At 36.1% G+C, this 22,010-nt stretch overlaps 1 protein-coding gene across 2 annotated transcripts in view; it reads right to left on the reverse strand.

The window, feature by feature from the left end:
- The window catches only part of LOC107585566 (ubiquitin carboxyl-terminal hydrolase 32-like), a 69,928-nt gene that overhangs the window by 5,546 nt on the left and 42,372 nt on the right, over positions 1-22,010 (reverse strand). Inside the window, exons 6-30 of one of the 2 annotated variants that reach the window (XM_016272638.1) lie at positions 19,229-19,360; positions 18,861-18,968; positions 18,485-18,600; positions 18,048-18,110; positions 17,229-17,312; positions 17,013-17,074; positions 16,447-16,549; positions 15,934-16,117; positions 15,229-15,407; positions 14,498-14,638; positions 12,416-12,533; positions 11,232-11,386; positions 10,845-10,926; positions 10,640-10,714; positions 10,086-10,224; positions 9,696-9,801; positions 9,432-9,605; positions 8,452-8,626; positions 8,213-8,364; positions 8,016-8,127; positions 7,023-7,225; positions 6,758-6,942; positions 5,562-5,648; positions 5,348-5,468; positions 4,545-4,736 (exon numbers count right to left, since the gene is read on the reverse strand). In XM_016272638.1, the coding sequence (XP_016128124.1) occupies positions 4,545-4,736; positions 5,348-5,468; positions 5,562-5,648; positions 6,758-6,942; positions 7,023-7,225; positions 8,016-8,127; positions 8,213-8,364; positions 8,452-8,626; positions 9,432-9,605; positions 9,696-9,801; positions 10,086-10,224; positions 10,640-10,714; positions 10,845-10,926; positions 11,232-11,386; positions 12,416-12,533; positions 14,498-14,638; positions 15,229-15,407; positions 15,934-16,117; positions 16,447-16,549; positions 17,013-17,074; positions 17,229-17,312; positions 18,048-18,110; positions 18,485-18,600; positions 18,861-18,968; positions 19,229-19,360 (3,248 nt within the window). Of the gene's footprint in view, positions 1-4,544; positions 4,737-5,347; positions 5,469-5,561; positions 5,649-6,757; positions 6,943-7,022; positions 7,226-8,015; positions 8,128-8,212; positions 8,365-8,451; positions 8,627-9,431; positions 9,606-9,695; positions 9,802-10,085; positions 10,225-10,639; positions 10,715-10,844; positions 10,927-11,231; positions 11,387-12,373; positions 12,534-14,497; positions 14,639-15,228; positions 15,408-15,933; positions 16,118-16,446; positions 16,550-17,012; positions 17,075-17,228; positions 17,313-18,047; positions 18,111-18,484; positions 18,601-18,860; positions 18,969-19,228; positions 19,361-22,010 lie in introns of both variants that reach the window. The other variant, XM_016272637.1, reaches the window with a different exon arrangement.

The following is a 22,010-nucleotide window of genomic DNA, read 5'->3' on the forward strand; positions in this document are numbered from 1 at the left end:
GTTTCTTGAGCAGCATATTAGAATGATTTCTGAAGGATGTGACACTGAAGACTGGAGTAATGACGCTGAAAATTCAGCTTTTCAGCTTTGAATCATTTTAAAATATATTCAAATAGAAAGCAGTTATTTTAAATAGTAAAAAATATTTCACAACATTACTGCTTTTGCTGTACTTTGGATCAAATAAATGCAGGCTTGGTGAGTGATTGTAACAGGGTGAGAAAAATATTGACACTTTATTAAAACAACGAGAATATAGGTTTGCAATATATTGGGGAAGTATTAAATATTATAAATTGTAATATTTCTTCCAGTTTCTGGTACTTACACCTGACTGTATCCATGTGGGTTTGATCTAAAGTAAAGTAATCGTTAATAGTCTCTGTAGCATGTTTGAGTTTTTGACTGTTTGTTCCCGTTCGTTTCTCCAGTGGACTCTGTGGTTAGAAGAGTATTTGACTGAGAAAACAACAATTTAGAGGAAATAATTCAAGTCTACTGGGGTAAATTAATATTGCAGGGAACTTTCTGGCAAGCCTAATCACAGATTTAAGAGTGTCAAAGTGGTTTTGATCAATCTATCCCAGCAGTTAGAGCATTTACATAAAATAACTTGTTTTTGCAGTGTGAAAAGAGAGAAAAGGAACGATAGTGACAAACGCAATGGAGCAGCAGCTCGCAGCAGTTTAAAAAAAAAAGATCTAAAAATCTAACTAACTATTTAATGCATGCTATGTTCCTGTCAGAACAGTTTAAAAACAGAATGGACAAAGCTTTTATTTTAGGAAAGCTTGTTTATGGAAGATGCAAACTCACTTAGAGGTTTTCCCATTTGCTTGCTATAAATAGCTAGAGATAGTGGAGGGGCTGGGAAACACCTATGCTGACAGAAGGATGAAATGAAAGTATGCAGAGAGTCAGACGGGACACAAATCATAGAGTAAAGATCAAGGGGAAGGACCATGGAAATTGGATCTTAAACTGATAGTTCACACAAAAATGAAAATTATGTCATCATTTGTCACCCTCATGTTGTTCCAACCCCACCTTACTTACTTTCTTCCATGGAAAATATACTGGCCTGTCTTTTGTATTAAAAATACTGAATATAATATAAATAACACTAAATATGCACTACTGTTCAAAAGTTTAAGGTCGGGAAGATTTAAATATTTTAAACAGTCTCTTATGCTCACCAAGGCTATATTCATTTGATAAAAAATACTGTAAAAACTGTAATATTGCAAAATATTGTTACAATTTTGAGTAGGCCTAACTGTTTTCTATTTTAATGTTTTCATATTCATGTGAGGGAAAAGCAGAATCTTCGGTCTTCAGTGTCACATTATCCTTCAGAAATCATTCTGATATGCTGATTTGGCACTCAAGACACATTTTTATTATTTGCAGTGTTGAAAACTGTTGTGCTGCTTTTTTGTGAAATATCACAATAAGGGATGCTCCGATCGATCGGCCGGAGATCACATTTTATGACTCGATCGGTACTCACTACACTTGGACGATCGAGAAACAATGAAAAATTCGCTATTTGTCGTGTATGTTTTGCATGATGATATGATGAATGGATGGTTCATTTTTAACAGCAGATTCAGTGACGTTAGAGCTGATCTGCGCCTCATTGCACACATCTGCGGCACGTTCGCGGCCGCTCTAATGCTTGTTTATGAGCCAGCCGTGGCACGTTTCTGAAGCGGCTCTCCACGCTGCTTGGCTAAAAATGGTCTTTCGTGAGTTGTCACAGCGTGGAGGACAGAACAAAACCTCGTCGGAGCCGTAAGGTATAACGGTAGCATAACACGCCGATCGTGGGCTGCTTTTAAATTAAAATTTATTTATAAAACAAAATATCTTCTTTGGCCATATTAGCCTACTCAATAGCATTAACACAGGGTTTACTCCTTTCAAACTTTATCCGGAATGTCACCGTTTCTGTCACTGCAACTTCCCGATCAGGCGAACGAACACGCACAAAATCGTCTGCCTCATGAAAAAAATGTATTTAAAAATTTTTTTATTATTTGCATAATTTATGATTTATTTTATCCACCCGCAAATAATCAGAATACATTTTTTATTACCCGACCCACGGATTATCCGCAGCGTCCGTGGATATAGGAAAAGCGAAATATGTTTGCTGCTTAAATCAGACGGATTTACTGAAAATGCAAATTCATTCTCTGCCAGCAGGAGGTGCTTTAAAGCAGGAGAAACAGATGTTTCCTCGGTAACAGCTGTACTGTACACACAGCAGCGCTGAGCTCACAAACACTGCTTTATCAGGCATATAACATGCAAGATTAAATGAAAATGACATCGAACATTTTCTAAAGATAGTCTTCCTTAAGAAATACAGTGATATAAAAACACGCGCGCCTCGTTTTTATTTTTAAATGTGCAGTACGTGCTCATGTTTATTCAACGAAGCCTTTTGGAAAATCGGTCAGTTTTGATATTGTGGCGAGCGCCACAAATAAATAAATGTATGGGAAACACATCCCACAGCACAACCACCTGAGCCCAACTTCAGTCTACTCATCACCTTAACTTTAACTCTTGCGTTTGTAGCCGGAGCCATAGCCAGACTGATAAACAAATACAGACTGGAAATTAACTTTGGGCCAGGCATGTGCGCCCGATGAAACCGTCTATATAAAGCTTGAAGCATCAGAATCGGCATCGGTATCGGGCAATCACCATGACAAGAAATCGGTACTCAGTATCGGCTGCAAAAATCCTGAACAGAGCATCCCTAATATATATATATATTATTTTAATCCAATGGAAAATATTTACATTTATTTAATATATACAGGGTTGCTGCAGGATTTTAAAGCTCAAATTAAAGACTTTAAGCCCTTTTTTAAGACCTGCACAAATAAAATTAATACCATATGAGCTTACCATGTCTATGGTAAAATATTAAACTGTAAAAAGCCTGATTTACAGTTCAGATACAAGTTTTCACAAAAACAAAAATTTTATAAAATTATAGACTTCACATTTCAGCCTTTAAACCATTTTTAAGAAAATGGATGAGTCAAAAGTATTAATTATTTTATTAATTTAAACTTAAATTAACTTATTAGTAAAATATTAAACTGTAAAAAGCCTGATTTACAGTTCAGATACAAGTTTTCACAAAAACAAAAATTTTATAAAATTATAGACTTCACATTTCAGCCATTTTTAAGAAAATGGATGAGTCAAAAGTATTAATTATTTTATTAATTTAAACTTAAATTAACTTATTTAAATTAATTTAAATAACATGCAAACACATTTGACTGTTTTCTTCTTATCGAGCCACCAGTTCACATTTACAGCTCTGCGTGTTTGCAGGGTAAAAACATGGGTCGATTTTCGCATTGGTCTGAACAAAAACAACCCAATGTTCCTGCAATACCGGAGGCTACAGTTCTAGGACGGTATAGGACCTTTTTTTTGGGGACAGCGCAGCCAATTCTATTCCAACAGAGGAGACCTGATTCAAACATCAAACAAATATATGCAAAGACTAGATCCATGGAAACTATTAATTTTTTTTATCTTTCCATCTTATTTTTATTGTAAGAGCTGACATGAACTTGAGTGTTCAAGGGGGTGTCAGCAAACTCCATTTAGCCTATTTAGCTGTGCAAAACAGTTCATTGTGCTGCTGGATGTTGTAAATTAGTATTTGTATTCAAATTATTTTACATGTATTAAAGTACTAATAAACACACTAATTTGTACCGCAATTGTTTTACCGTTTACTGCACTGTGTTATGTGTGTCACACATCAGACGGAAAGCACTGCGTGTAATGAACTGAAGTCTCGCACAGACACAAGTCTTTCTTTCCAAGAAAACTGAATTTAAAACCAGAATATATATAGAATACATTGAATTACATTAGGTTAAATATTTCAAGAGGGTTACCAATGGGTATGTTTAGGGTTAAGAGTTGGTTAGGACAATAATTAAGTGTATACAATTAAACTACATAATTCCTTAAAAATAATAATATACAGAATTGAATAGCAAGTTCTATAAAATAGTATGTGCTGCTAATACATAGATATAATTAATAATAAAAAGGGTCCTAGAAACTGCAGCCTCCGGTACTGCAGGAATACCCTACTCACAACAACAGCCTTATTGAACATGCACATTCATTTTCTGCGAGCAGGAGGCGCTTTTGGAACTGTTTCCCCGGTAACGGCAGAACAAAGCAGAGCAGCACCAGACTTTGAAACATGCAGTGCTCATGTTTATTTAATAAAATCATAGACTTTTGAAGTTTAATCGTCACATTAAGCTGTATTGCAATTCTGGTCTGTACCCAAATTTAAGACCTCTAGAAATCATAAGTAAGACTTTCTTGTACAATTTAAGACTTTTTAAGGACCCTGATATAGATTTTTCTTGCTGGTCAAGTTGCATGCACATTCTAGTTTAAACAAACATTTTAAAAACTTTTTTTTCAAGAGACATGCATTTATTCCTACAGAAAAAGAGGAAAAAGGAATAATTTGTGTTTCTGACCAGTACGGGAGGCAGCCTCCAGAGGTCCAGCTTCTTGGTGGCCAGGCGGTGGGTTTTACATTTGGAGCAGTAATAAAGCTCATCCTCTCCCAGCTCTTCTTCACTGGTGAAGGCTTTCAAACAGCTGTCCAGACTGATGGGTTCTGCCTGAGCGCGCCGACTCTGCTCTACACTGGGATGCTCTTCCACTATCTGCCCACATAAACATTAGCAATAGATTACCTGACACACATTAACAGAATGAAATAACTACTTCGAGGTCTGGACTATGAAAAGAGATTATATTTAAAGGTATTTTTTTTAAATGTACAGTTAAACATTTGTATTAGTTATAAAATTGGCAGTTCTAGTCTCAAATGTACCTTAAAAACTAGCGCGAAAACCATGGATTTCATTCTATCATCTTGAAATTTTAAGCAACTAATTTACTATGACTTTGCAGGAGCTTTTGCCTTCAGAAAGTGTCTTTTGCAAGTAGCAATGACAGATCATAATTAGCAGTTCAAGGCTTATCAGGAGCTTTTGCTTGAGGTAAAATAGGTAGCAGATCCAGAGAATAATTAATCATAACGGATTTCTCAGCTGTGATGTGAGATAGAAGTGACTCTCTTCACAGGGAATGACAGTACTGGCAGAGTAATCATTGGGTTTAAGGGATATATAAAGTCCTGCGGTGCGGCATCAGACTGAATTCAGTAACAAAGACTTCACCCATCACACAGGGACAAACCTTGAACTGACTGAAATCTCAATAGATTGGTTTTATGGCCTTTAAAATCTTTAAACATCCTTATAGCACTCACCCTTTCCTGAGAGGTCTGGTAACGAAGGTGCAGAGCGGTGGGGTCCCAGTCTACAGCAATGTAGGCATTCCCCAAAGATGCTCTGTCTTCATTACAGTCCACTGTGCAGCCTCTGCAGAACCTGGCAAAGTCACCGACAACCCTTGTCAGTCACGACAACCCACACTGTGTTGCGAGATATGTGCCTGCACAACCGCTGAATTTAAATCCTTACCTGTACCAGGGACACCAGGCACAGGAATTACCATCTTTCTGCACCACTCGCAGAGTGAAGGGGTACTGGTAGCCCATACTGTCATCACTGGAAGAGAGAGTGTTAACAAGTTTTCTTAAACTTCGAAATTTTGGACACAAGTTGCGACATAAAATGAATAAAAATATTTAAGATTCTGGACTATTTCCTAGGTCACCGCTGACTTTTTTTAAACAAGCCAAGAAAACAAAGGAATTGTGAATTTTTCAATTATTATGATAATATTATAATTTGTAATGATTTGTATTAAAAACTATTTTTTTATCAGTGATCCCAGATGTTTTAATAAATTATCAGTACATTTGTCACCTGATGTTTTAGAGGGCTTTTTTCTACTTTCTACTGACAGAGACAATAGAGAGAGGAGACAGGAAATAATTGTGAAGGGAAATGGGATCCAGAAATGACTGCATTAAAAACTAACTGCTCAAACATTTAGTACATCTTTATTGTTATCAAAATATACACTACCTTTTTTTTTTAAATACTATATTAAATTTTTTTAATACTATAGTATTAAATTAATACTTTTATTCAGCCCAGATACTTTAAATTGATCAAAAATGACAATATTTTGTAACAGTATATTACAATTTATTATTTAATGCTGTTCTTTATATTGAAATTTTCATTCATTACAGAATCCTGAAAAAGGTGTCATGCTTTCCGCAAAAATATTACGCAGCACAACTGTTTCAACAATAATAGTAAGACATATTTCTTGAGCACTAAATTTGCATATTCTTAAGGATCATGTGACACTAAAGATGGGATTGAGTATTGGGTGCTAAAAATTCAGCTTTGACATCACTGGGATAAATTAAAAATTACAAAAAATATATTTAAAATAGTAAACAGTTATTTTACATTGTAATAATATGAGTAGTATATTTTTATTTAATGCCATGTCAACATCTTAGGCTATTTTCATGGGAAAACAATTAAACAAATACAAGTATTGCAATAATATGACAATATTACCATTCTATTTATTAATTTTTTTATCAAATAAATGCAGCCTTGGTGAGCATAAAATACTTCTTTTAACAATTTTGCAGACCTTACATTATTGAATGGTAGCGTAATTAAAACCAGTTTTGGCAAATATTCAAACTAATCATCAACGTAACCCCTTGTGAGCTGCAGATGCCACTGACCAGTCTTGAGCATGGTTGCTGGCTTCCTGTGGGGGCAGAGGGCTGGCAAGTCGGGACACCTGGATCCACACGGCATCATACAGGTCCTTCTTACTTGTGTGAACTGTGCATGGCACAATCAGCGGCATACCGAACAGACTGGGCCTGTTCTTCTGAGAGGACAGGAAGTACAGCTCTGTCCGCATCTGAGGGGACAGACCTTGCACTTAGGATGCTTACGACCATAATGTGAAGTCTAACAGTTAATATATCAGTAAATCCTCACCATCTTTCTGTGCATGGCAATGATGTAGCCAATGAAGGGGCTGTCTTGCACCAGCACGGCATGGCCATTAGGAATCCCATTGGCAAAGGGCTTCTCTGTCTCTGGGGTGCAGGGGACCACTGTGCTTGGCATGCCATTAGGAATCAGGCCAGACTTTCCAATGTGATTATTCCCTGCTGTCCCATTAGCCACAGGTGGTTTTTCTAAAAGAGACATTTATGGGTCAATGACAAATAAGAGTGTCTATGGTAAAGCGAAAGCTTCTCTTCTAAAGAAGTAGTTGACCCAAAAATTTAAGTTTGCTTAATATTTACACAACCTCAGGCGATCCAAGATGTAGATGAGTATGTTTCTTCATCAGAACAGATTTGGAGAAATTTAGCATTACATCACCTGCTCATCAATGGATCCTCTGCAATGAATGGGTGCCGTCAGAATGAGAGTCCAAACAGTTGAAAAAAACATCACAATAATCCACAAGTAATCCACACAACTCCAGTCCATCAATTAACATCTTGTGAAGTGAAAAGCTGCACATTTGTAATAAACAAATCTATTATTAATATTTTTTAATAACTTTAAACTGTTGATTCTAAATAAAATACAGATCCTCTATCCATAATATTGCTTTCTCCAGTAACAGAATGGCCAGAAGTGACATTTGGATGGACATGATGGATGTGTTTCTTATAAACATGCAGCTTTTGAATTCAGAAGGCATTAATTGATGGACTGGAGTCGTGTGGATTACTTGTGGATTATTGTAATGTTTTTATCAGCTGTTTGGACTCTAATTCTGATGGCACCCATTTACTGCAGTGGATCCATTGGTGAGTAAGTGATGTGATGCTAAGTCACATTTCTCCAAACCTCAAAGAAACAAACTCATCTAAATCAGGGTGCCCTTTGGGTGAGTAAATTTTAAGCAAATTTTCATTTTTGGGTCAACTATTCCTTTAAGGAAAAAGGACAGAAGTAATCAATCCTTGTTACCTGTTATCACTGGAGACGTGACTGAGGTGGGTGAGCCAGGCACAGGGATCTCAAATGCACAGAGAAAGCCGTTCACAGAGTGTCGCACCTTCTGGTTGTCTTGAGGAAAGTTCTAGACCAAAGACAAGTATTTGTTTTAAAAGCCAGGCCACATGGATTGCATCAACAACAGTGTTGTTGTGGTGAGTTGAGCTGACCTTGATGTTGGATGTGTGAACCTCAGCCAGTAGAATCTGCTCAGGTTTCAGGCTGCACAGCTCACCCAGCTGTTTCTTCAGGCCCATGTACTTCTCATCCATGTTGAGACGCAGCCCGTACCGCACCGGAGTGGAGCCGTCAAGTTTGATAACTGCAAGTCAAAAAAGCTTTTATGTGAGAATGGCATATCTGCTGATGGATTTTAAAGTGTTTATGTTTTCTCTCTGCTTGGCTTCACCTGTGATTTCTAAGTGCATGGAGCTGTCCATAGGAAGTGGCAGCGACAGGAAGTTAAAGGGGTCGAAGCGGGCACTGATATGGCCACAGGTCTTGCACTTCACCTGGGACCTGAGCTGCCCATGGAAGAGGTCGACCACGATAGAACGATTTCTCCGCAAATGATTTTCCCAGGCCTGCGATGAGAACTCACAGATGTAGTTAGGGTGAAGAAACGGCTTCCTATTAGCGTATCATCAGTGTGCCCATTTAGGTTCATTAGGGCCCAATGAAATCAGTTTTATTTTTCCCCAAATTCATTTTTTGAATTTGACTCAGATGACTCTGTTTCAATGGTTAAAATAAATTTTATTAAATCAAAAAGCATGTCTAATTAATTGAAATCATGAAACTTACAATATTAAACAGCAATGTATTAAAAGTTAAAAAAAAAATTTAATTTCATCATTATTATTTTTTTTTACCAAATTCTGCTTTCCATTAATTTTCTGGATTCCATTTTAATGGTTTCATTAAATATGAAAAATCAAAGAATCTAATGAATTTTTTTTTTTTTTTTTTATTATAAAAAAATCCAGAAATACTTTGTGTATTTACATTTTTCTGCTAAATATATTCTGGTAAATATTCATTTTAATAATAACTTTATTAGCAGTAGTAGTACTATAATTACATTATGCAATATTTCTGTCACCGTTTCTTCAAGTTAAACCAAACTTTTATTTTGACGGGTTGCTGTGAAGACCTTTAAGTTTCTGTTTGTATCAACAATAGTTTTACTCAAAAGAAACAGTGAAATGCTCATGAAGAGACTCTCAAAGCAGTTTTAGAGATTATGCTTATGTGTTTACGTACTCATATAGAGGCTGCAAATACTGTGAGCGTCACACGCGCTTCTGTATGTGTGTAAACAAAACCGCGCGTCTGCGCCATTAATTTCCACAGAAAAATGGGGCTGAAAAACAGTAGTATGACACCGACCTCTGTGGCCACTTCATGATCTGGCCGACCATCGCTGTCCTTGAGCTCCACGTACGGCTTCTCATGGACACGATTCAAGTCCTCGTGAAGCCCATCCAACAGGAAGGCCAAAAGCTCCTGGGAGTCTTGTTGCTGGAAGCCATTGAATCTTGGTGCATACTTTGCTATCGTCCACTACAAAAATGTTTTTATAAAATAGCATAAGAATTTTAATGGAAAAATTTGGGTTTAACGCTCATGATAATAGAGATGTTATCAACTCACCCTAAGTTTCAGAGGTGCAATGTTCTTCTGGGTGCCGCTCCAGAGTTCCTGTACCAAATCACCATAGCATTTTGCCATGTGACCACGCATTCCTATTGGATTGGTTCTGTAAAGGCAAGACACATCTCATTGGTCAAAAAGTATGGCAGATATCACAAAAGTCACTTTCAAAACAAGCAGTTTTCTGCTGATCAACGTGGCGTGACCAACTCGAACGTGAGCAAAATCTTCTTAGCCTTGCACAAAACTCCAGATTGTGTGGATTTCAGTTTAAATGAATGGATTTCACCCACAAAATTTTAAAAAGCAATGGTAATTGTGACTGCTCATTAACTTAGTAGTTACAAGTGATTTGAGTTAAAAAGAAAGGCACTGACCATATCTCCGTACCTGTTAAGCTCATAAAGGTGTCTTCCTGAGATAAAGTACTCAGTGAGGGGCTTGGTGTTGCTTACACACTGAATACTGGAGTTCATGAAGCATGTGTTACCCAGGTTACTCAAACCTGTGGCACCTTTCTCTGTAGGAACTGCAAGAAAAATAGCAAAATTTATACACAATTATTAGAGACTGAAGGTTTGGTTAAATTTATACTCCTCTGGTTCAACCACTTGAGTACTATCTCCATGAAGTTCAATTACTCAGTATTTCATAGAGTTCGATAGCAACATTGTGAGTCTTTAAATGTCACAGCTGATGTCTGTCTTGATATGACTTCTATATTGGCTTTATGTATTTGCTTCTTGGACTCTTGTTGCATTCGTTCCTGTGTTATTAATATACTTGATATGTGCTTTGACACAAGTAACTGGTCTAAAGAATTGTATTATAGTGGCATCTAGGCAAGGTCAAACTCAGATAAACATTCTGACATTTGTAGATCACTTGGCCAGCCTCCAATTTGCATAGATTTTTCCAACACTTTCCAAGACCTCTGACATTACCTTTGTGTCTGTCGATTTTACTGCTGTTTGCAATGAAAGACATTTCCTCTGGCCAGCTCATATCTTTGTTTCGAACTAGAGAGAGGGAAAGATATCTTAATAATGTTTGTTCAGCCATGCATGCTTCGCAATTTAATCCACACAGCTCAGCACATGTGAATTAAGATAAAACTTTAATTAAAACAGATAAATGTCACAGACATACCCTCAATAACTAAGTGCTTTTCGTCTTGAATTTTCAAACTTTCTAAAGTGTGATCTTCATCGTCTAGGAGAGTGAGGTAATTCTAATAAAAAGACAATACAAATCAAGATTAGTATACAATATAATGGATGTATCAAATTATTAAAGAATCAGAAAAAAATCAGAATTCTCCTCCCCCAATACCACCAGTGGCTATTTTTGAGATGCTCCTCTCAAATTTTCTGGATTAAATGGAAATATGTGAACACAGGAATTTTCATTTTGAAGCGTTTCCTCACAGCTGTGAGGTGACATCGGTAACTTTATAATGAGGACAGATTTGCATATGAATGTCTTTGATCAGAGTTTGATGTTCTTTTATTCAGTATCTGTTAAGGAGGTCCCCACCTCACTATTGTAGAGCCAGAGGCGTGTGTCCTCTTCTTTGATGCGTAACCTCTGGGACAGGTACTCATGAATGTCTTTAATGGTGCCCATCCTGCTGAAACAGCCTGTGTATGCCAGCACTCGCTTCAGAGGGGCGTTCGGAGAAGGAACGTTTCCTGAGTTGGGAATGAAGCAGCCTTTAGCATTCTCTTTGTCACATGCAATAAAATATTTAATATTGTTTCAAATACAACCCTTTAGAGCTTTTCCACCCTACTGTGTTGTTATATATTCAAAAACTAACTTTAAGCCATTGAAAATATAAACTTAATTTTACCTACTGTGCTAAATTTGTCAAGTAACACTTTTATGGTTTCATTTTAATGCAATAATGAAAAATTTAAAGTTTCAGCCAATCCATAGATTCTAATAAGCATGCTATTAAATCAACCAGTCACAAGGAGCACACAGATCAATAACACACACACACAGCCCCAATACCTGATTGGCAGACTGAGGATTAGTTGTAAGGAAGCAGCAAGAAAGGGCAAAGGTCATTTTCAAAGGGAACATTCATCAATTCATTAGTCTGGGTGATTTAATTAAAAATCATGTCATATTTTTGAAATGATTCCGTCTTGTAAAAAAACAAAAACAAAATCAAATAAAAATATACATTTAAGATTCCTACAGCAATTATTGATTTCATTGGAGACAATAAAAAAAAAGTTGGTATGATTGCAAAGCAAACAATTATAGGAAATCAGAGAGCGCTCATCTTTACCCACACCAAACAGTCTTCTGAGCCTGGCAAAGCCATGACCACATTCTAAATTATACTATCGCCTACCCACTTTCAGGGCTCAACAATAAGGAAGCCCACTATTAGGCCAGCGCTGAGTTTTCATTACATTTTATGTTTCACAATCACTTTAACTTAAATATTTGGATATATTTTTGTATGTATTCAACATTCATTTATATTTAGCTGTCATTACAGTTTTTTGAACTCAGATGATGACTCTAGGTGTTGGCATCAGGATTTGGCTCTTTAGTTATCCAGACAGATCATTTTGGTGAGACCGAGCTGGGTGTTTTAGAAGATTAGAGGAGGTGGTCAAGGCAGTGGAGGTAGCCTCTCTCTTGCTGCAGGCTTACGTTACCTCGAGGCATATGTGGAGGGAACATTCGCAGGCTGCTCATACCCATATTGACCCAGATGTTAGACTGAGGGCTGCGTGTGGCCGGTTGCTGGCGCAGGAACAGAAGATAGCGGGGAAAGAGCTCCAGCTCTGGTTGAGCTGTGATTGTAGACATGATGACCTGAAGGAAGAGGCGACAGCATAAGCACAATGGAGAGATGCACTGGGCTTGACTATAGTGGTGCGCTTGCTTAAGAGAGAAGCTAATTTGAGTGAAAATTTCACAAGCCAGATTCACATGACCATTATTTGAAATTTTAAATCTCTTTTCATGGTCATTCCGCATTTAAAATGATTTTAAACCTCTACTGCATACATAATGACAAAAAGTTTGATTTATTATTCTTGCATAAAATGAACTTCACTACCACATTCAAAAACAAATTCTGATAGGGATGTAACGGTATGAAAATTTCCTATCACGACTATAGTGACAAATTATCACGGTTATCAGCATCATCACGGTATTGTTAAAATGTGCTGGAGATGTTCAAAAAGTACTGACACATAAACCACTTCACCAACTTATATATTTAAAAATCACTTAGTTACTTTTTTGTTTGCATAATCACTAAAACAATAACATTACCAATGATGTTTGGATTTTAAATGACAACTTGACTGACAACAGTTTAATAGCATGTTGAAATATATGTAAATGTTCAAATAAAGCTTTGAAAAAGTTTCATAAAAAGGTAAACCTCACATTTCAGCCTTTAAATAAAGAAAAGAGTTAAGTCAAAATGATAATTGATTAATAGATGATTATATGTATTTTATCTGCTCCATAAATAATTCTAGATAACTTATCTGAATTGTTCAAATGTGTAGAATCCACACTGTTTTTCATCAACCGGTCAAAATTTACAGCAGGGCATGCAAATTCGGTCCGTTTTTGGCCAGACAGAAACTGCACCCAGGCTGAATGTAAATATAAGTCTCTGTAAATCCACTCTCTGACAGCAGGTGGTGCTTATGGAAAAACTGAATTAGAGCTGTTTCCGTAACCTCCGTGGACAAAGCAGTTTTGCGATTAAGAACACTTCCTTTAGGTATTACATGGAGCGAAGATGAAAACAGAATGCCATCGAAACGTTTCTGAAGAGAGTCAGAACCTTCAGAGGTACATTCATATAATTAATTAATTCATTCATATATTCATTTGTATAATTCCCTTAGCACTCTTTTAAAACCTCCCAGCTTTTCCGCCCTGTTTTCAATCAAACTGAAAAGCTCTGCGTGCTGTGCGCACGTGAGACTGTTACTTAAATCTGTGCTTTATGCTTGACAGTATTTATTTATCGTGAGTTGTTCAATAATTAAAATATGAAACGGTAATACTAACCGTGGGGAATTTTATCACAATTTATTGTCAAACCGGTAATCGTTACATCCCTATTATATAATAAATTATATTTTCTTATATTTTAATATTATATATAATTGTTTTAATAGTATATATAAAAAATTAAACATGCTGACAAAATTATTAAATAAACGACATGCGACATGTTTAAATTAATTAATTTTTTATTAAATTTAATTAAGTTTTAGTCTGAATATTACAAAAAAAGATTTTAAAAAAATGTAAGCTATTTTTCATATTATACAAATTATTGTAATGACTCCTAATGTTTTATAATGAAGGTTACTCAATAAGAAATATGATTCATACATTTTATGGGGGAAGAATCAATAATTAAAGTTTATACTTCACATGATGTGTCATGTCAGCAAAAGATTTTAAAATCACCTCCAGAATGTAACCCTATTTACTGTTTATTTGACATCCCATCATTAGCCATTTAAGGCTATATAATATGAATCACGTGCTTACAAAATGAAGAAAATTAGTCCGATAATGAGAGGCAACACTGTCCAATAGAGGGATAAGTCAGAATAGAAAAACAAATTCTATATTCAGGAAACAGGTTTAGTAATATCTGACAGCGTTCATGTGACACTTCATGTCACGTCATCAGGAATATTGTGTATCAAAGCAAAAAAAGTCAAAGCAAATTACATTCACTGAAGCACAAATTAAATGCCCAGGGTGGCACCTCTGATGGGAGATGGCATACATACCGGTCGGGGCAGGCTGAGGTTGGCCCCATACCAGTGGTAAAGTGCCCTCCATACCGGCTCTGGCACCATCTCAAAGTCCCGACCAGCCACCAGCTGTTGGGATTTCTTTAGCCGGCCTCCCTCCATGGTCAGTGTGGGCGCCTGGACAAAACAGAGTCACACACTTCATATTGACAGCAATTTGCAATGGCAACTTGTAGCGATTAGTCGACCTCCAGTGAATAAATCACAGGCGATGTAAGCGTCCTTCACCCTGCTCTTCTCCGATGACTGAGAGTGGGAGGATGGATGAAGAGGCGGATAGGAGCGAAAAGGTCTCATTTTGACTTAAATACTGCTATGCATTGTGCTGAGTAAAGAAAGCCTGATAATATGGGATGCTACATTAATACAAGACTGCAAATGTGTTTGTGACAAGGCATTACAAAAGCAAGTAGTTTTATTTAAAAATGCTTTTAGCTTCACATAAAAGGATTCATTTTCTAGAACACAAATGTTACAGACCATTCATCACAGGATTCATTTGTTCTAGGTGATTTCAATTTCAAAAATGGCACTTTAGTGTCGTTTTGAGCTCTCTAAAGCTAAAATTAGAATAGAAGAAAAACAGCTTGAAGGTGTTATTTTCCCTGCAGGTCTATTGAATGCACTTTAGCAGTCATTTTGATGGACAAGAGGATTATCAGTGGCTTCCTGGTTTTGGTGGGTGTTCTGGGCACATGTACACTCACCTTCATGGGCTCGGTGGTCACCAGAGGCTGGTTGTCTATGGCACCAGGTCTCTGCACAGCCATGCTGTTGGGCAAATGGCCATTGGCGCTGGAGAAACACTGGTTGTTGTTGTCAGAGATGTTGTGCTGCCGAGCAAAGCAGACGTCTGTGGCAGAGGAAGTGGCGTGTGGGGTCAGGCCTGGGGAAGTGAAAACACATTGTGTAATGGAAGCTAAACACTGTATCTGAGACTTTATGTCATTTTACTGGACCGGAGCACTACCCATTAGGGCTACTATTCTTTGTTTCAAACACCACAGCTGAAAGTGTTGGAATTTAGTATTCGAATGCATTCTCTAATGCTAAGGCTGAGTTTATTTGATCAAATGCAGGAAAAACTTAAATATTACTAAAATTCAAAATAACTGTTTTCTATTGTAACGTATCTTAAAGAGTAATTTATTCCTGTGATGGCAAAGCTGAGTTTTCAGCAGCCAAGTACTCCAGTACTTTGTAACATTATAAATGTGTTTACTGTCACAACTTAACCTGGCCTTGCTAAATAAAAATATTAATTTCTTTAAAAAATACCTAAAAAAGTCTTACTGATGTAAACATTTCAATGGTAGTGGGTTTGGAAGGACTTGAGGGTGAGTAATTAATGGCAGAATTTTCTTTTTTGTGTGAACTAACCCTTTAACTCTAGCAACTGAGTTTGTACTTACTATTACCAGTGCTCTCTGAAGCCTCCGATGAGCTGGAGATGTTATCAGGGAATTTTTCTTCTGGGGAACTGGGGGAACGGACCACTATTCCAATTCTGTTCAGGACAGGGTCTAATGTTGACTGAGAACTTCTTATCCCACTGCCTTGCATTGACGGCTGCTCCATGACAATCGACTTATTATCCTGTTTAACACAATAGGTTGTATCTCAAAAATCAACCATATGGTCAGTATTATCAATAAAAAAACTAGGCAATGCAAAACTAAAACATCATGCTACTTTTTGGCTAGTTGATGCCTGACAGAAACAAGATCCAGCTTGATTTTTAAATCAGTTTAGTATTTTCTGTTGTCCACTAATAATTACAAGGTTTGAAAATGGGTCATAATTTAGTTAGTTGCACAGTATGTTTACAATAATCTTATTTCAAAACAAATGAAAAGGAAAGTGATTAATCATATGACCCCTTTTCATTGTTATGTAGAGGCTGAATAAGCATATTGCTGACTCACATATCTGACATAGTCTTTCCATTGCTGCCACCACTGCATGGAGATCAGGAACCAGTTCTGACCAGGTTGTAGCCCATGTCTGCTCTCCCTCTCCAGCCAACCCCTGTGCCGTCACACAAAATCAGTGTGGATAACAGTCAGTCAGTCAAAGAACTATCATATTTATACACAAGCACCAAAATAACCCAACAAAACTCTCCTTCCATCAAAAGACATCAACGCTAAACTTGCAGTATAGCTAAAGCAATAACAACAGACACACTGATGTGATACAGTATTTATAGTATCTTTTTGAGCACCGTCAGTCCCGCTGGAAAATCTAATTGAAAATGAAATTGTGTTCTTGATCTCTGTCTGGTCTAAAACACTGTTAGAGGCAGAGGAGAGATGATGGATGCTTATATACAGACAAAGCCTAATCATGAGGCTTATAGGAAAGTGAAATACAATACGACCCTCATAAGGCTTGTCTTAAAACATTGAGAAAGTGCTCTGTAGGGACGCTTTTGAAATGAAGCAGAGTTACAGACAGTGATAGGCTGAGTAATGCTGTGTCCTACTCTCACCTAATGATCTGGCCTTCTTCTTCAGGGGTTGCAGGACGCAGGCCCAGGACGATATGACACACCTGATGACGAACAGATTAACAAGCAATTTCAGGCCAGACCCAAGACAACGACGTATATACTTTATTGGATTCACTAGTGTTTACAGATTATAGAAGCATTTAGACACTTTTTTTGTTACTTTCTCCAAAAATACTGCAAACAACAGGATCACACCTGAAAGAGCAAGTTGAGGAACTCATTGGCGAGGGCACTTTTCACACTCCATATTTGATAGTCCTCCAGGGTTAAGTGCCCTTGCTGTGAATGGAACACAAGATAAAGGTTAGATTCATCTTCAAGAATCGGTTAAAAACACATCTCTTCCATCTTTTTTTGGCCCTCTAACACAAGCACTCTCTATTCTAATTCTATTCTTAAAAAAAAAAAAAAAACATGTCCCTTTTAGACATACACTCTATTCATTTACTGCTTGTTTTCATAAAAAAAAAAGAAAATTGCTTTTCTAATCTTTTTGTATTCTATCAGTTTTCTTTTTATTTATTATACAATTAACAAAAGCAAAAAAGGCCTCTAACACTAGCTTGCTCAATTCTTTTTTTATTCTGTTTTCTTTTTATTTATTATATAATTTAAAAAAACCTTGCACACGTAGTACTGTGTTAGGCTAACTGAGACTTGTCATTTGCACTTACATATTGCTCTCTTGTTGATTTTGATTGCTTTTGTCCTTATTTATAAGTCGATTTGGATAAAAGCTTCTGCTAAATGAATAAATGTAAATTTAATTTACATGCCAATGTTTTAACTTTATTTGCTAATATTTACATTATATTTATATTAAATATATAAATTAAACATTATATTTTACATAATATTTCTATTAAAATTTTAGATTTTAATTAAAAGGGGGTGTGTTATCATATTAGTTTTTGCTGTGGTTTTGAAATGTGAAATTTAATCAGAATTAATATTAACTAATGCTTTTTATATCATGATATGCTATATGCAATATGAAAATGAAAGAATAATTACTTTTGTTGTGTCATGCATTTTCAATATGTCCTCTACGATGTCTGACACGCTGGAATCAAACTCCTGAAACATACAGACGCATAAATCATGAAAGATCATCATGAAATCTATAACTGACATGAAACAACTCCTTTAGATGTAAGAAACACACTGACAGCTAAGGATGCACAAATCAATAATGAATTGATTGGAGTTTCATTTAAATGTTTAATAATCTCACATTAGTGCATATATGCAACAACATGACTGCATCTCATTTGCATTAATCACCTAATAAGCATATACACAAACAAAATAATGAACATTAATACTATGGAAGTAATTGGTTTAGTAACAAAAGGTTAACCAGATTAGTTCAACTGTACCATGTTGTTATTGCTGTTTCTGTGCATGTAAAAAGGTTAGTTCGAAGAGACAATCAGCTGCTCTGCACTTACAGGGAGGGTGTCTGTACGGTTATCCTTCCACACCTCCAGCAGCGCCACCACCATCTCATGGATCTCATCCCTGGACAGAACTCCATCCCGATCTACATCGAACACTTTAAAACAAACTGCAATACAAGGAGGAGGAAAATAAGAAGGGGAACTTTGACATATTCAAAAAATAAAAACTTTTACAATTTGCACAAAAATAATGGAATATTATTTAACTGTTTATTTGGAACACATAATGTGCTAGGCACGAAATAAGCCTCAACAAGCCAAAGGATTTTATGCTAAAAACGTTTGAAAAAACACCCACAAAAATCCTGCATCTGCTATGGAATAAGATGAACAACTAAGAGAGGATGATAGAAAATAAAATGCTTACACTTTTGCCTCTCCGCTACAGGGCCCCGACAGCACGCTGAGAGTCCGCAAGATATCTCCTTAAAGTCAATATGATTGTCCCGATTCTCATCAAAGGCATGAAACAAGCCTGGAAAATGGGAGAAAATGTCAGTGTTCAGATTAGCCAGAAAGAGTAATTGGATTCTTTGGAGATCTTTTATCACAAATGATCCAATAAATTTCAAAAGCAAAGACCCACTTCTACCAAAATAAGATGAACCATGACTTTTCTGGGTAACGCAAATGTTTTTAAAGCATATGAGTCGCAGGTGGATGTATGTGTGAGTGTTTGTGTGTTTCAGTCCATTTGAGAATCTTTAAAAATTGCTGTAATGAATTATGCCTTACCTTCACTAAGCGATGCGTGAATCGGGGGCGAGACCAGAGGGACAAAGGTTTCCAAATCAAAGCGGCCTGTCCTTGACTGGGCTTTCAGCAGCCAGTAGCGTTTTTCCAAGTCGATAATGTCTGATTCTTCTACTGCAAGAAAGGAAACACACACAAAATCTGATTTTCTGTGAAATAATTTATTTTAGCGTGCAGTGTCAAGCATCAGTGGAGCATATGCTCCTTGTGTAATTGAATATCAGTCCCAATATATCTGTGTAATAATGCCATTAAACAGACAGTTTATAAAAAAGTCATTATTTATGTTGTTAAATAATAAATTACCCTTATGTTGTTCACCTTCATGCTTACTACACCTGAAAATATATATAAATATTTAAATAAAAGTATTCATAACTTATGAATGTCATATATTCGAGAATGCTGAATTTTGGCATTAATTATTGCTAAAAATAAAAATAAAGCTAAATAAAAAATGTTTTAAAATATAAAAAAAACTTGCCATAAAAATGACAAAAGCACATAAAAACTAAACTTAAAATATAAAAAAATAAAAAAATAAAATCAATGATAGAGCCCTTATTTAGTTATGCCTACATATTGAAACACTATACAGAATATTTATACTTTTAAAATTAATTTGTCAGTGAGCTGTCTAAACGATGATTAAAAAATATTAGTGAAAAAAAGCACATAAGTAAATACATAAGTGTGTGCCTATGTTTGGGGCCAGTAAGATATTTTTTTAATATATATATTTTTTCTTCCCAGCAAGGACACATTAAATTGATTAAAAGTGACAGAAAAACAATGTTTGATAATGTCTATAATTTCTATTTCAAATAAATGTTGTTCTTTTAAACTTTCTATTGATAAAAAATAATTATTCATAGTTTCCACAAAAATAGTAACCAGCACAACTGTTTTCAACATTAATAATAAAAAGAAATATTACTTGTGCACCAAATCAGCATATGATTTCTCATCATCAGAATGACTTCTGAAGGATCATTGCTCATGTGACATTGAAGACTGGAGTAATGCCTGCTGAAAATTCAGCTGTCATCACAGGAATAAATTACATTTTAAAATATATTATAAAACAGAAAATAGATATTTTAAATTTGAATAATATCTTACAATATTACTGTTGTACTGTATTTGTGATGAAATGAATGCAGCCTAGGTGAGAACAAAAAACTTCTTTCAAAACCATAAAAAAAATCAAAAGAATAAAACCATGAAGGTGAATGGTTACCATAAAGCTATTATATTTACATATAGCTACCATACAGCTACATAAACATATTATTTGTCAACTACACACCTCCAAATGCCAGTACTCACCTAAAGGAGCGACTCTATCAGAGTTGCAACAGAAGAACCATACCATATTCCACAGCACATGTCACGGCTCTGGATGTTAGATACAGCGTGTACCATAGCAAACGTTATGTTGGCAAAATACAGTTGCTCTCCATTTCCGCATGCAATCCAACTCCCTTTCTTTCTCACAGATTACTGTCACCCAGCCTTCACTTTCTTCTTTCTGATAGGCCTCTTGCCTGTTTGCACTTGGCCTGGTGTGAGGCATATTCTGGAAGACGCATGAACCCATAAACCCACACGAGCTCACACAGATCACACAGATCATGACTACTTCACACCAACAGCACACACACAGCCCTCTCACTGAGCTAAGAGGATAATCTGGAGCGGGCCACAGATTACCGTGGGTTGCCCAGGTAGCTTCTCTGATTGGCTAGAGATGGAGAGCCAAAGCTGTCCTTGATTGACAAAGCAAACTTCTAATTCTAGTTTTACGGATCTATTTGCATAATCACTTGCTTTTGTGTTTTTTAACTTTCTATATTGTCTGAGGATAAACATATCTTGTCTCGGTGACACAGTGAAAAGAATACAATGCACAGCCTTGTGCATTCATTCTGTAATGGAGAAATATGCTATAGACAGAATCGATCATGGACTTACTAATACACAGAAAGGCGCATAAATTGACCTTCCAATAATGACTGTATACAGTCAATTGATTAATGACAAAGGCAAACAACTGCTGTGTATGCTATTTGAAGCAACCTATAGGCAACTGCTTTAAATCACAAACAGAACAGGTTTGTCGATATTGGTTTGCTCCTGCCCTGTATTAATGGTTGTGTTTCAAAGCCTACTGAGCTGCCTACCTGCACAGCATTATCAATTCTAACATCTGAACAAACCGAATCAGTTTCTCAGTCAAATCAATTTTTCTCATTCCCAGTAAAATATCCAAACACCCTTAAAAAAAGTTTAATCAGTAATTATGTTCCCACTGGATGCAACAAATGCCTCGTTTATAATGGGTTCGAATGTTTTTGTCTCGTCACTCCGGCCGGACAGGGCATCACAGTATGGTAAGGGGTGTAACATTTCCGTCACACGCTTGAGTAGGGATGTAACGATTCACTCAACTCACGATTCGATTCACGATTCGAATCACGATTTATTTTTTTTACTAAATGAGGTTTAAGACAAATTATAAATAAATGTGTCCTTTTATTATTGCTTGGAAAAATTCAGCATGTTTCTTTGTGAAATTGAAATATAATACTATAATAATATACTAATACAGCACTTGTATATTATTGCTCTTTTGTTGGTTTTGATTGCTTCTATTGTCCTCATTTGTAAGTCGCTTTGGATAAAAGCATCTGCTAAATAACCAAATTTAAATATAATGTAAATGTACATAACAAAACTAAATTAACATTTTAAAACAAGCCCC

This window comes from Sinocyclocheilus grahami, unplaced genomic scaffold, assembly GCF_001515645.1.
Source record: "Sinocyclocheilus grahami isolate Dianchi unplaced genomic scaffold, SAMN03320097.WGS_v1.1 scaffold72.1, whole genome shotgun sequence".
In the NCBI taxonomy this organism is placed as follows: Eukaryota; Metazoa; Chordata; class Actinopteri; order Cypriniformes; family Cyprinidae; genus Sinocyclocheilus; species Sinocyclocheilus grahami.